Below are 15,830 nucleotides of genomic sequence, written 5' to 3'. Positions count from 1 at the left end.
CTTGTAAAAAATGTATAATTTCAAAGTATTTGGAATTTTCAATTTTTATTGCTGATTTTTTTGGGGTTTTTTGTGAACTTTTTTGTTTTCTGTTTCTTTTTTTCTTCTTTTTTCTTGTTAATATTACAATACATCTGATAATATATTAATCGCATTCCACGCGTCTATATTCGAAAATACCATTTTTTATAATACAAATTACAAATTTCAACATCAATAGGATATACCATTGGATTCGAGTCTACCTGGTATTCTTTCTTTGTTGAATAATTCACTATAATACTAGAGTCTTAAGTAAATCTATCTCTGCAGCGCACCTCGTCGGTTCCATCACCGCAATCGTCTATCCCGTTGCATTTTGTACTTCTTGTTATGCACCTTCCATTTCTAATTGACACGAACAAAATTAAATGATATGGAATAGATTCTGATTTTCAAAAAGGAGATCATCGAGATGTGCATAAAACGAATGAAATGATTATAATAAATTACCCGCAAGTGAATTCCTGTTTGTTGCAGCGCCCCTGGCACCCGTGGGGTTCGTCTGATCCGTCAGTGCAATCTCGGAAACCGTCGCAGAATCGATCTTTCATTATGCATTGACCATCGCTACAGGTGAATTCGTTTTCCAGTGGACAAGCTGAGACGATTTCAGAGAAGAATATATCATTAGAATAAAGATTGAAGAGTTTTTGTGAGTTTTTTTTTCATTTTTACTGCATGTGAAACGCAAGCTACTAGCATTAAGGAACTGCAGTAGAAAAGGCATGCAACTCTGCTGCATCGTATAAGACAGCTACTGAAATGATGATATAACGTGCGATGGATGATACGTGGAAAAGAGAATTCTATTCATAGTACTCACACATATTAAGACCTTCACCTATACAGAAAGAAGAGAATACATATTTCAATTTGAAAAAGGAAAAAAACGGAAATATATAGATTCACACGTAGTTTTATAGAATTATAACATTATTATGATCAAATTAATCATCTAATAAATCAATCACTACGGTTTATAAATTCTAATTTCTAATCTTGATGAACATTAATCATATTCATTACTACGATGCTAATTTTGCTTATAACATCGATTCTACACAGTGTCTAAGATAATTTATTTCTAATTCATAAAAAGTGTGAATCAAACGTAATATTATTATTATTGTAATTATTTTTTTTTTTACTACTAACCTACGGTGCAGTTTATTTCGTCGGTAGCATCCCAACAGTTAATTACACCGTCGCATCTTCTTTCGAGCGGCAAACACGAGGTATTATTTCCGCACCGGAAGTGCGTCTCGAGGTCACAATCTGAAAATAGAGAACGAAAAATAAGAATCAAATGAAAAAGAGAATTCTCAATCCATATAAAACAGTTCCAAAATGACATTCTACCGCGATGATTTTTACCAGATAATTAAATAAAATACCGAATGTATAGTGCAAGAAGAAATTAGGTGTGTGTTAAACTTTATATGGGGTGTATTATTATATACATTTATTATTGAATGTGCATACCAGGGTGAAGCCAAAGAAAGTAAATCGTGAACCAGTCGTAGCGTATAGAAAAGCCAATAATAGAAAAATATCTCGTTGGAAATAAAGCTGCGAGCTTTGAGCTTTAACACGTGATTTTTATCCGTTACATTTCTTGGATAATTCTTCCTATGGAATTCTTACTGCACATTCAACGAACGTATTTCCAATTACTACATGTACGTATAATTCAACTTAATTTCTTCACCGCGTCAGCCTTAAATTTGTCGAAATTCACGTGAACAAAATAACAGAAAATGAAAGGGTCTCACTGTTCTCCTCTTAAGACAGTCTAACAATAAGACCTATGGTTCGTTTTTTTTCCTTCTCGCTGATAAAAATAGCCGAAATGATGCTTGAGAAACTCAAGCTAGTGCTTAAATTCAACCTTGATTTGGTCTACTAAACCCATAATAAAATTCGTTGTATTCTTACCGCATTCGTACTCGTCCGTATGATCATAACAGTTCATGTGTCCGTCGCAACGTTTTACAACGGGTATGCAAAGACCGTTTGAACAAGTCCATTCACCGTCGAGACAGTGGTGCTCGACTTCGACGCACCTGTGCGTTGGAAAAATTCATAGTAAAATATTTGAAAATAATAATAATAGATGAATAGTTAATCAGTCGTATGAAATATAATTGCACCAAAAAAAAAAAGAGAGGGAAATGAATATCTAATCTTGGTAAGATGAATTGAAATTGTTTCAGTGCGCCCATACCTAAAGGCGTCGGGATAGAGCCTATGGCATCGTTGTTTGTTTATTAAACAGAGTCCTGCACATCCCGTGGGATCTTCAGGATCGGGAGCAATCTTGCAGGTTGGTACTTCCTCGTTTATTAGAGCGACGCATACTTCGCCGGTAACGCAATCGTCGCAATACCTAGTTGTATTGAGATTTGAAGTTTTCGTTCCTTCCGTCGTTGTCGACGTAGTTTCTGGAACATTTGATTCTGACGGGATAAATTCGGGGGGCCAGAAAAATGTAGATGTTACGGTTGTAGTTGTTGTTTTAGCTGTCGTGGTCGTAGTTGATTTTGTCGTTGTGTCCAGATGCATGCTTGTCGGATTTGCGGTGTTATTCAAATCGTCCAAAAGGACTTTGACTGTTTCGCAAGAGTCGCAGATAGAAGACGTCGTGTTTTCTGGCGCCGAAGCCATCAAGTATTGCTGAATCACCTGCAGCTTCTGAGGCTCTGAGGAAAATTATTTTAAAGAAAAAAAAAAAATCAGAATTGAATCAGAAAACACGAGAACGATCTGAAATACTAATATGATACAAATTTTCCAATTGATGTCACTCGCAATTTGCTTACTGCATGCGTATCGTTACAGCTGCGTTTTAATTAGATAATGTACGGAAGATTTGAAGAAAAAAAAAAGAGAAAAAATCATACACATATCAATCAGAATGATGTTAACAACAATAGCATTTATCCGCATGGAGACGAGAGATCGTAGGACAAATGTGGCCATGCTAATTAACTCTTCATTGAGTAAATAACCATTCAATTAAACGAGTGCCAAATGTCAATTGATTCGGCAACAACAGCAAGCTCTCTCGAGTAAGAGTAGCAGTGGAAACAGAAACGAAATGCTTGCGAAGGAATCATGGAGGATATATCAGTCTCCTTATATTTAACAAGTTGAATATAATTCAGCGAAGGAATGAATTAGATTTCTCAATTGTATTTTATAATTGGTTACACCCGTGGGAAATAATGAAAAATATATATATAGGAGCTCGTTGAAACAATTGCGCATAATTAGAGTGATTAGAAATCTTTGCGAGCACGTATATCCTTATATGAATTTGGAGAGAATTGAAACTTAATTATATATTTCTAAAAATACTTCCGTTCGGATACGCACATACGCATGCGATGTGAATCTAAAAAGTGTCATTATCAAATAGAACTCCGTCAATTAATTGACTCAAAAATTGATTGGCGCGGTACGCGATGATCAATTAATCAATTAATCAACACCCATATTTAGTTCGTCGTCGAAAACAACTCACCAAATAGAATATAGAGAGCGGCGCATCCAACTCCCAAAAGGAGTATGATGACCATAACTAGAATTATAACAGATTTGGTGCAACCTCCGGATCGCAAAGGTCGGGCAAAGTGCAGCGTCCATCCTCCCCTGTGTTTGTCTAATCTTGCAGCTCGAGGGGGCGGCTCACCCCTAACACTACGACGAAGATTTGCTCGGTTTTGAGACGATGGCGTCTGGCTTCTGCTCGGCAGAGAATATGCCCGCTGAAATTACGTGCGATTATAGTTTGTTCAAAAGAGTGCTTCCTTTTCCATTCGTTTCTTCATTTTTCAATGATTTATTTATTATATCTTTTTTATTCGATTCGTGAATACCTGTGAGTCAGCCATTGGTGTGGCATTCTTTGCGCAAGATACTATACAATGCGAGATGAAAAAAATAGGTATCCAAGAAATAACAATAACGTCAAGAAGTTAGAGTATCTTGTGAGAATTTCACTTCTTCGTGGATACTCACTAGCAAACTTTCGTTCATTTTCAACACATTCACTATTTCCATCGGACACTACGGTATATCTATTGACGTGAAATTTTATAACTGAAATATTCTTTTGACGAAAAAATTCGTTCCCTTCTTCCGACGACGGTACGACAAACGGAACTAGACTCACGTCGATGATAAGGATTTATTATGTACGGTAACTTTTGCGCGATACTCATGACTCAAGATAAGAAGATTAAAGAACTAGGTGTGTGCGTAATTGTGGTGCATAATGGCGAAATGACAAATTCGTATTACACATCAATTTAGTCTAGTTATGATTTTTATGAATGGCTATGATTCAGATTAATTATTAGAATTATGTTTGATTTCTTTTCGATTTTTGAGTCACTCTTCGGCATTTGAAGTTACATAAAGATCTGAAGATCGACGATGAATGCCCAAGAAAAACAAACACATTAACCGAACGTTGAAATTATACAAAACAGAATAGTGCATCGAATGATGATTTTTAGGAGCGAACGCGGAGAGCTACGGATTAGTCTGCGATCACTAGGATATTGTGAGACGAGTTCGAAACCGAAGCTTCTTCTTCTTCCTCTTCTTCTTGTTGGCTGGCAATAAGCTAGACTTGGCAGGGCGACCAGAGTCGCCAGAAACGTCGACTTGTGTTGTGTGTTCGTGTTGCTGTCCAGAAAATGCACGCATGTTTAGACGTGACATAATTTCAACATTGGATATTATCTTATACAGCGGTCAGCGATCGTGAAAAATGTCGAGTTCGTCATTTATTACATTTTCTTTTTTCTGCTACCGCAATCAAGATTTGGAGATATTTTTTGCTTTCTTTTACCCCCATTTCAGTTTGATTAATCACTTGGTTGTATTCGATCAATGATCCGAACGTCAAAACACGGAAAAAATTTAATAATTAAGAGACAGTGTGCAATCCATAAATTACGTAGGCATGGGGGGGAGTGAGAGGGTGTAGTGTTATTATTTTCGTCGCAGTCATTAAACGTATGGATGCCAGGTGGTAGAAGTTATCCAGTCTTCATCTTCGTCTTCCTTGGCGTCGCCCGCTCCCTTTTTACCGAGTTCACATTCACGTTCTATTTTTGCGTCAAAGCGTGAGCTTTCAGTTTCTCAAGCAACCAAAGCAACCAGCAAACCCACTAACACTGCAGTCTAGACAAATTATCGCAGGAAGAAGTTGCCGACGAGCTTATTCCGGAGCAACGATATATCCGATATTATTAAGCGCTACGTAGTTTTTTTTTTTTTTTTTTTCTCTCTCTCTTCAAGTACGATTAATTACCATACAACAAACATTTGACTCACCTGAAAGTGTTCGTGTTCCTTATCGAGGTCCGTACTACAGATGAAAATGGGCGTTTCCTTCGATCCCCATTGCATATTTTCTTGTGAGTATATCGAGTTTACTTTCATAGTGGCACGATTTTTTTCAGGAGTTATAAGCGCCTTGTTATCCGTGCTTAGGTTGTTCTCCAGTCTCCCCTGAATTTCGTTTTTATCATAGTTGAGCGATTTCATGGGATTTTGGTTCCAGTTAATTCCAGCGTTGTTCGTCGTCGTCATTTGAACCGAGTAAACGGAAGCTGGAGTTTGACGGTGATCTTTCCCGGGGGTTTTCGATTTCCCGAAATTCGGGAGCTTCCCAGTTCCCGCAGGGATACTCGCCAGGATCGGGAGTTGAAGTCTCGAGGCAATTTTCTCATCGGATTCCTTCTTACGGCGGGATTTTTTCGACGCGTTTAATTCTTCCGGGTCATTTGAAGCAACTTGCTGTTGCTGCTGCTGCAATTGTTGTTGTTGGTTTTTGCAGTGTTTGCAGTCACGTTTTCTTCTCCGCCTTCCCAGATGGTGACGATCGGCATCTTGTCTCGCTCTGCAGATAGACGAGGTCCTCACCTCTTCGAAGACTTCCGGATCCCCTTCCCCGTCTTCTTCTTCTCCTTCTTCTTCGCTCAGCGCGTCGTCACGTTCGTTCATAGCTCCTTTTTCTTTTTTCGTAACGCGAACCGATCGATTATTCCCGCGGTATTGACAGTCGAAGGTACTGTCATCGGACGACCTCTTCTGGTTCTTCTTCTTCTTGAGAGGCAACGTCAGGGTCCGATGGAGCCTTGCGATCACGTCCTTAGACAAAACATCCCCATTCGTTCTGCACTCATTGTCAGTTTCAAATGAAATGTCTGCAGGTACGTCCTTCGATATACTGAACACGCCATCCGATGTTTTGTTTCCCAGGGTTTCTGGAATCGGACTGAAACACGGATTGTCCCTACTGAAGAGGTTTGAAGGACCAGAAGACGGAGAAGGTACACTGCATGAAGTACCCGGTAAAATATCTTCGTACACATGCGCCTCTTGAACGGCTCCGTACACATTAGGAAATAATTCCCGACCAGATTTTTTGGAAGACTCCATGGGAGATAAGAAATCAGAACTACCGATATTGTACACCGGTAGCTCATCCTCAAAGCCCCGGTTCTCCATCTGGAACAAAAAAAAAAAGGAATTTCAAATTTCAAATCCGGATCAAAAAAGGCGATAACAGAAGGGGCTAAGTGTAGCGAATCGGCTAGAATTCTCTCCTCGAAACGAACCTGAATTTTTGGATCGCATCCCGCGGTAGCAACAGCCATATTTTGATTTTTCCAAAATACCTTAAAATAACGCACTATCGGCAAACTCCATGACAACAATACACACGATATATATTCATTGAATTTTACTTTGGCAAACTGACTTACTTCAACACTTATTTGGCACTTTTCAATGACAAACCATCATTCTGATCGGTCGACGAAACGATTTCGATTTTTTACACCCGTTTACACTACTTCGAGCAATTAACTGTAATGACATATTTGAATGAATGGATAATATTCCGTGACGAGGACGTCGCGACGCTCTTCTGGCGTCCGCTGCAACAGCAGGCAAGCAGCAGGTTCAACTGTGACGTACGTCTACTCCGCGCCCGCGACGCCAACAGACTGTCACGTACTCTTCCTCGGACGTTTAACGCCGCTTACACGCATAGGATTTACTTGCTACGTCTGTACAAACGATGGTGAAGAATTCCCTCTCACCGGTTTTTATCACGCGCACTAGAAATTATACAATGCATTCAGAAATAGAGTGTACGATTTCAAAATTCAATCGATTCGTTTGTTAATTTATGGATTTATCAACCTGGTTATCTAATTTCAGAATCATGAGAAGCGGAGGCAGAAAAAGAAACACTGAAATTAGGTATTCGCTTTCTCCGATCTTGATAATTTCAATAAAACAAAATGGCCGCATTTGAACCCCCGAAAAATTCCACCTCGGAATTTCAATCTTCGATTTCCGGTCCGTACGAACGAAATATCCGAAATTCGCACCTACGTAGCCTTCTCGGTGTTGGCGGGGACGAAGAAATGCCTTAGACTTCCGTCTTGGAACGGTTAAGGCAACCGTGAGAGGCGAAGGAAATCACCGTGCCATGTTTTCACGTATTGGTCTGGTAATTCCTTTGCTCGAAGTGAAGATAAGCGTTTGACAAATGAAAAATAAAACAAGAAACGTACAGTTTAAAAAATTGTGACGAATAGTTTCGCCACGGGATTCGAGAATCAAGAGTAAATCGGTTACTTCAATTTTATTCTTATGGCGGTTGATGACGCGCTTCAATGCCCCCGAAAAAACCGCAGCCATTTAAGGTGTACGTACGTATCTGTATAGTATATACACTCGATCTATTATATGGATGGGATAATTTTATTATCTGAAAAATCGTGGTCAGCCGCATAACACGGCTGGCTGGGCAACTGCGATGTGAAAAAAAAAAAATCAAGTGCATCGATTCAAATTTTTCTACTACTATTAGGTATCATCGTTATTATCGTTTCATTCATCTCTGGATATTATTCACGGATGAATATAACGTACACAAATCTTCTGTGTCCTTAAAATAATTTATAAGTTAGTTGGAAAATTTGTGTGTCGCGCGTCTCAATCGAGCATTGTTCGTGATTGCGACAATTGGTGGGAGTTGACTCTCCGATTGAACTCTTGCGGGTACCACGGTATGGTGCATTTACAGAGTGTCTGACGTCATATTTTTGAGACACACCTAGGAAATGCCGATGTAATAATTCTTTTGTTTCCTCCATACTTTCTTCTGACCGTAATTCTTTCTTTACCGTTTTTTGTTGTTCACTCCGCGTTATAATTTTTGAAATTCTAAGCTCCAATTTCCGGCGTCTGTATACGTTCGTCGAGCGACGCGATCAACGAACTAGTGTATATTCCAAATGCAACATTCGGAGTCAATCAGTCAAGTGAACTGAGTAACGAGCGGTAATTAACTCTCGTTTCTTATACGGCTGCCACGGTATCTTCTTACCGAGTGTCAAGCTTACCAAATTCAATCAATTTATCCCGCCATCGATCTTACGCGACGCCTCGTTGAATTCTCCGAGCGTATTCCAAATTCGATTTCCAACGTTCGGTTGAAATTTTCGTTTTCGAAAATTACGGGGAAATTTCGGCATGGAAGAGCGATGGGAATCTACATTCGAATCGTTTTGTGCGCGAGCTTTTATTGTACACGGTGAGAAATATTTGAGTACCTATCTCACGCACTCTGAACTCACAAACTCAGAAAATCCAGAAACGTACGCATGCGGTTTGCCGCGTCACTGTACAGTTTATACATATATATCAAGGTAACATAGCCTCCAGTGTTTAGTTAACGTAAAAGTTGTTAGACCCGATCGTGACTCGATGAAAGAATTGAGTCGCTACGGCTCGGATCGTAATACCTACGTAGTGCCAAGTGAGTCTTGCCTTGTGGAACGCGACTTGACAATGACTCACAGCACAGGTTATATATTACCGTGTTATTAACTTGCGCAAATTCTCATCATGTGCATCAGCTTCGATGTAAAAAATAAATACATGTACCGAGACATGTGCATCTCTTTATTTTTCCGATATACGAGAAAAATCGAAAGAACGTATACAGCCGCTTCACGGGTGTTACAATGCACCGGAAATGGAATTCCGTCATTTAAACCCACACGATTATAGCATAGAATCGCGGGGCTCTCCACTTCCGGTTCGATGATGAAAAAGAAAAAAACGAACCACTACTAAAAAGTGCCTCCCATTTCCGAACACTCGGAAATATCATTCCTTTCGCTTTTCACCGTGCGTGTAACTAGCTTAATGCATCCACTCTTTCTTTCGTTGTTCCTTTGATTTTATAATTTTCTCCATTTTTTCTTTCTCCAACGTTCCGACCATTTTTTTTTATCGCCCAAGTTATATTACACACATTTGTTTGCATAGACCCTATGTACACATAACCAGAATTCCAAGCAGGCGTAGAAATATCATAAAGTATTTCTTAGACGTAATAATCAGTAAATTTTTCTCAGTAATGGAGGAATATAAAACGGAACAAAAAGCTCCTTGTATGTTAGAACCGGAACGTCTTCAAGACATTTGTAACACGCGTACAATATATCATGATTTTGTTTTCCGTTTTATCACCAAACCAATGAGATAACCATTAGTATAAAATACTCATTGTCGCCTATGAGTAAAGGGAAAAAACGATCGAACACCGAATAAAAAAAATAATTGATGTATCCGCGTTCATCCGACCCGCGTGGACTGCGGATGTGGTTCGGTATGAACTATTACGAATACCATACAAGTATGAATAATAGATTGCAAAACAGTGATATCCATTTGGAATGCGTGTCATTGGCAAATCGAGACATTTTTTCCCACAAGATTCTAACGAGTGGGCTGATAAAAAAATTTTGGAGATGCCGGGGATCGAACCCGGGGCCTTTCACATGCAAAGCGAACGCTCTACCACTGAGCTACATCCCCTACCATGTTTCGATTTGAGAGTATTGTCGTACATATTCTATCAACATGGGTATGATCGAAGGTTACGAAGGGGCCCGACATACTATACGTGATGGTTGAGTGCTTTGGGCAGGTGCCCAACGTCCGGTCGCCCGGAGTCACGTGTGTAATAAAACTCACCGTTGTTCTCTACGGATTATTGTTATTATTTTTTTATAAAAAATTCACGACGCGGTTTACGGAGAAACGCGTGCATATGCCCGGCGACAGCCGCATAGATATAATGCCGACTGAAATGACTTAGGATTGCATCGCGCGTTGCAGTATCTTTCCTCCTTTTTTTTTCTTTCGATCCGAAAGCATCGTCGATTCAATGACTAATGATCTTGGTGTACGGTATATCGTATGCGATGATTCTTTGCAATCGCGATGTTGAATACACAATTCCTAAGGTGTAGATACACGGGATTGCATGTCCCGAAATACTGAAGTAACGAAAGAAAAGTTTCGAACATATACACCCAAGAAACTAACAATAAGTAAAAAGGTCACGAGGGTCATAACGGCCTGGTATTCCCATGCAAATTAATAGTTAATCGATTCTGAAAAGCACACCGAATTCGGCTACAGTACACGTTACGCATATCTATCAAATTTTCCACAACCATAGATCATTAGATCTGATCACCGCCTCAGACAACGAGTATCGTACAGCATTCTTATTCTCTATGTTCGATATAACTATGCTATAGATATAGTTAAATTCCATATGACCATATGCATCGTAACTTAATATGACTGACGTCCGATGATGACCCAGATATAAGTTGACTTGGTACACGTAGTCGAGAGCTGTATAGTTGATAAAGTGAAACTATAATTTAAAACTGACGATATATATGTTCATACATACACACGTACGCGTAGCCGAGTAAAATTGATCGAGGGGAATTTTAACGATTGAATAATTTCATATCACACGTTATTATCACAACACCGATGGTGTTGGACATGTATTTATATCGATTTTCATGATTTTCTAAATTCTTCACTTACCTTGGCTTATTTGATTATTTCTTTGATTTTTTGTGTAATAATCAACTTTGCAAAGTACCAGACCATGCTCGTACGTTGATTGTTTCTATCTTTTGGAACACTTGTATGTATATGCGTACACCATGTTACGGGTGTCAATAATAAACGCAATTTCAATTGGCACCATATCATGTAGTTATGTATAACTATAAATAGAATTCATTCATGATTGACTCAAGTGTGAGTTAGTCCATTTATTTCCTACGATTCGAGTCACTGAAGGCCTTAATATCATTGCACTTTTAATTCATAACACACACTATTCAGGAATATTTAATATAAACCGTATGTGCGATGTCTTCACCTATCGGTGCCGGTCGGCTTCGTACTTAAAACCTTCAAGCTCAAAACTAAAGTCCTGACTAAATAGGAACTCCTACTCACCGTACCGGCACCGTTGTCATGTAAACATCCCTTGGCAACCAACCGCATGCATTCGTTACGTAAAAGTATGATAACCCTGTATATTGAATGCTTTTTACCCAAACAAATAGTCTAAAAGGTGATCGTAAAAATTTTGCAAATTTTTGGAAAACAATATCTACTCAAGCATCAAGCACAGAGTACAATTAATGTTGTCCTTTCATCATTTTCTTCTTTACCGGCTTCAGGCAGTCGGCAGAGTAGATATCTGCCATGAAAAGTGATCATGGAGGGCTGTTCGTGAAGAAAACTCCGTCGATAAAATCAATTTCGATTGTACTTACAATTGATCTGGTAGAACACTGTGAATAATTATTCCATTGAGTTTTGTGAATGATCTCATTTATTCAATTAATATGGCATTGCCTTGTTGTTATCTGAAAAAACTCCGTCGATAAAATCAATTTCGTTTGTACCCACAATTGATAAGGTAGAACGCTGTAAATAATTATTTGGTCGAGTTTTGTGAATATTCTCATTTATTCAATCAAAATGGCATTGCCTTGTTGTCACACAAAAAAATTCCGTCGATAAAATAAATTTAGTTTGTACCTACAATTGACAAGGTAGATTGCTATTAATAATTATTCGATCGAGTTTTAAAAATAATCTCATTTATTAAATTAAAACGACCTTGACTTTGGCAGGTTCGTTCAATAATTTCTTTCATAGAAGGTAAAGGAAAGAGTGTTGAGTAACTGTTGATAGCGCGTTGCTTGAGAACTTTTTGTTTCGATCGACTCGAAAAAGAATTTGATTCCTTTATCTACTTCGTCTATCTGATTGGCATATTTTTTTTTTTGTTTAGTAATCAAACATTTACAAACGCTTGGTAATTCGACCAATGACAGGCACGGAGAAATTAAACTGCTTCGCGGGATCTAGCGAGAACTGAGAAGTTATCATCATTCAGTGTGGGCTGAGCCGTCCACGTGGAAAGACAGAGAGACATTGATCCCGAGGCTCTCTGCTGAAAAGTGTTTTTTTTTTTTGACCATTTCCTTCTGGAACCGCAAGAAAATTACGAGCAGAATCATATTACAACAAAGAAAGAAACGAGATAAGAAATTTGCTTATTTCACTGAAAATTTCTGTTCAAATCTCGCGCGAATTGTAGTTCTTCGAAACGTATTAAACCACTGCAAATTGTTCTTTGGTTTGATTTTCGGTTTCTATTCATATCCGGGATTTATGGATTAAATAAATTAATTCTAACAAGACGATTAAATAAATAAATGATCGACACGTCTATTTTGACGGTAAAAAGTAACAAAAAAAAAAAAAAATTACAGTCACAAAAATAACTGTAAGAACGTAAAGGGGGAAATATACAGTGGGTGGTGAAGTTCTTTATAAAAAGTTATTAAACTTTTTGGCGGCTGATAACAATAATTGTGTTGCATATATAGTAGACACATTGTTTTGAAAAGCGTAAGTATATAACAGCGCATATAACTATTCATATGCGTACGTAATTACACTATATGATTCTATCTAGATATATACACGTGTGAAATGGTTTACTCGGTTATCATTTGCGCACATGAGGTGTAAATTAATTATGCATTATATGTGCATGTAACTCGATAGAATCATAAAATTATCAAATTTTTTTGAAATTTTCTATTCTATTTCACTTTACATTATTTCACTTCATTCAATAGTTCATATTATTTTCGTTTATTTTGACATCAATTCGCAATATTTAATTTATAATACCACTCACTTAATTACTATTCAAATATCCTCTAATCTTACGTAAAGGTTAATAGACGCACTTATCCTTAGCACATAAGATTATCTATAAACAAGAAGGTTTCCTCATCATAACAAAGAATTCAGATAGTACGGTAAGTTCATTGTGTTTCATTCGTTCTATTACTTCATTTTGTTCATGCGTGTGATACTACATAAGTTTCATTGTCTCAATTTCTATTCGTTTCATCGAAGCGACTCCCACGTCAATTAAATCTAGTTGTTATCTCCTTTTATCCCGAGATACTCTTTATGTCACCGCGGGTTGATTGTCTTACATTATTTTTATCTTTTCAATAAAAATTCAGTCCAATGATCCGTATCGTGATTTTTGATCGACTGATTTTCTTGTTACGTTTTTTTTTACACCGTTGGCGACAACCGCCTAGATAACAATACAACGAGAAGAGGAGTCGTCGTTCACCGCATGATGTTTTCCGTTGCGCTTCCGGTCACGGAATAAATTTAATACCATTGTAATACGACTTGAACAGCTTCGCGCTATGTTCTCTTGATGATTGTCATCAACCGGAAAAAAAAATTGAAGCTAAAATCACTCGGACGAAACGATAACGAGAACGACAACACCGAATTATGGTATGCGACAAATATTTTCGATCGGAGTCTTCATCTCGTTATTATTAATTTGAAGTTCATCATGTGAAACAGATATTCATCATCTGCGTGAGGTTTTCAGCGGAATCCGAATTTTTTTTCTTTCAAATCCTTGCATCGACAATTTTTTCAAATTAATCAATCGGGGGAAATTGTTGTTACTCGAATCGAATCGTCGGGGAGGGGTAGGAGATCCTCTTCCTGGTAAATTTCAACTTACCTTTATAACAGCCTTGTGTGACGTCAAGGAGAGAGCAGCGGTCGTAAGTAGGTTAGACGGTGTCCATATAGTAGTCGACCGCATACTCTACACACTCATATCAAAGTTTGTATTATTAAACGAGAAAGATGTTGTAAATTCAGTATTGGTAGTGTCCAGAGTGTTCGTAGTCAGAGATACCGAAATAGGAAAACAAGAAGTATGGAGAAAATGTTGAAAAAAAGGAATGTATACAGTATGTAAAGAAATGGGAAGAAAAAAAAAAGAGAAAGAGAGAAGTTTGAGCAGAGATAGAAAAAACCAGTACCGATGTATTATTATAAACGTTGTTACGAGTTATCGATAGTCGTTTGGTAACATAATTAGTTAAATTTTGTGCGTGATTGACTAATCTGGGTCAAGCTAGCCGGCGGAAGCTGTTCCGTAAATCTTTTCGAGGGTAAAAAATAAGAGGCAAAAAATGAAAAAGATAAAGCTGAAGAAAAGTATATGCAGCACGTGCAGCAGTCGTACGATACACTGGAGAAAAGAGAGGAAACCTTGACCGTAGCTAATGATTTCGTCATGTAGGCCACATTCCTCTATACCATTCTACCAAACTGGTCAGCCCGCGGATTCAACCTCGATGCTCCTTCCCATTATGCTTGCACCCAACGACACCACTTCCTGGTCAAAGATGAACCTTATCTATCCTCGCCTTATCTTCGTTCATTCGTTCATTTTATTTTATACGTTATTCGATTTATTGTTCGTTGAAGAAATGCGGGATTTTCTTCAAATCACGGCATGCGATATATGAATTCGCACTTCGTAACGTCGATGGGAAATTAAACGCGATTATTATCCGATGTATCGAACGCGGTGCGTACATCGCTATTGTATGTACAGATATTATAATTCTGCGGGCTTGCAGAAATAATTATTTCACATAAACAACGCGGTGGATTTACCGCGCTTGTCTACGTGAATATAGTGAATTCGTTATCCATTTTTTTTTAAACTTATCGCAATTTTCCAATATTTTTGCAAAATATTTTTCCATTTGTCATACCTGTACACAGTTTCACACGAGTTTCCAACTATTATATCATTCAACTTCAAACATTCAACGCACACGATGTTTTTCCATCATACCCATGCGATACACGTGTATACAGAGAGTTTCAAAGGAAACTGGTCACTCTTAACGCCTGACCAGCAGCGACTTAACGTGCGCTCACTAATTGCAATCACGAAATTTTTCACGTGCCTGAACCTCGTGTGGTCGTGAGCGCACGTTAAGTCGCCGCTGGTTAGGCGTACTACGAGTGACCAGTCTCCTCTGGGACTCTCCATTTAAGTGTCCTTAATTAACGTATATCTGAATATATTGCGCCTGGTATCATGCTCGATTATGTACATAACGCGCACACATTCAATCACCCGTGTAATAAAATCATAGCGAAATGAGACCAGAAAAACAAGATCCAAGTCGATGAACGTTCAAAAGGCTCAATGACGTTCAGAGCTATAAACGGGAGGGTGCAGCGTGTTCGGTTCGAATCACGGTAGACTTGGGTACAAGGAGACATGAATGCCTGTACAGTGAATACACATAACGCGAGCGATGAAGAACAAAAGGGGGAAACAATTTATTTCTTTGATCCGGTTTTTCTGCACATTTTTTCTTTCAAACTCACGTTGTCTATTTTTACGCACGATTTACTATGCATTGTCTGAGTCCTTTTTTCGCGTATCAACCGCGACAAGTTTGTGGTGGATATCACAAAGATATAGAATTTTT

The 15,830-nt window shown here is 38.3% G+C and overlaps 2 protein-coding genes and 1 non-coding gene across 7 annotated transcripts in view; 1 reads left to right on the top strand and 2 right to left on the bottom strand.

Annotated features, from left to right (window-relative positions):
- Positions 1 to 26: 26 nt before the first annotated feature.
- On the bottom strand, positions 27 to 11,396 carry LOC105686915. 4 transcript variants are annotated; one of them, XM_020852813.2, is made up of 9 exons: positions 10,996 to 11,396; positions 5,389 to 6,567; positions 3,566 to 3,809; positions 2,267 to 2,741; positions 1,978 to 2,105; positions 1,198 to 1,317; positions 866 to 883; positions 493 to 640; positions 27 to 387 (listed from the first exon to the last, which is right to left on the bottom strand). In XM_020852813.2, the coding sequence occupies exons 2-9, from the start codon at positions 6,565 to 6,567 to the stop codon at positions 291 to 293; spliced, it is 2,409 nt and encodes an 802-aa protein (XP_020708472.2). In that variant the 5' UTR covers positions 10,996 to 11,396; the 3' UTR covers positions 27 to 290. The 4 variants fall into 4 exon arrangements, with proteins under 4 accessions (XP_020708472.2, XP_012257602.2, XP_012257606.2 ...); XM_012402179.3 differs by lacking the exon at positions 10,996 to 11,396 and adding an exon at positions 6,678 to 7,140; XM_012402183.3 differs by lacking the exon at positions 10,996 to 11,396 and adding an exon at positions 6,825 to 7,131.
- The window catches only part of LOC105686875 (sphingomyelin phosphodiesterase), an 18,799-nt gene continuing 8,388 nt past the window's right edge, over positions 5,420 to 15,830 (top strand). Inside the window, exon 1 of one of the 2 annotated variants that reach the window (XM_048652706.1) lies at positions 5,420 to 5,471. In XM_048652706.1, the coding sequence (XP_048508663.1) occupies positions 5,429 to 5,471 (43 nt within the window). In that variant the 5' untranslated portion in view covers positions 5,420 to 5,428. Of the gene's footprint in view, positions 5,472 to 12,341; positions 12,889 to 15,830 lie in introns of those variants that run through there. The other variant, XM_048652707.1, reaches the window with a different exon arrangement.
- Trnaa-ugc lies at positions 9,889 to 9,960 on the bottom strand. Its single transcript has one exon. It is a non-coding gene; the product is annotated as a tRNA-Ala (tRNA).

Source organism: Athalia rosae, chromosome 3 (assembly GCF_917208135.1).
Source record: "Athalia rosae chromosome 3, iyAthRosa1.1, whole genome shotgun sequence".
Classification (NCBI taxonomy): Eukaryota; Metazoa; Arthropoda; class Insecta; order Hymenoptera; family Athaliidae; genus Athalia; species Athalia rosae.
The sequence above is the reverse complement of the archived record's forward strand: the minus strand, read 5'-3'. Positions and strand labels throughout refer to the sequence as shown.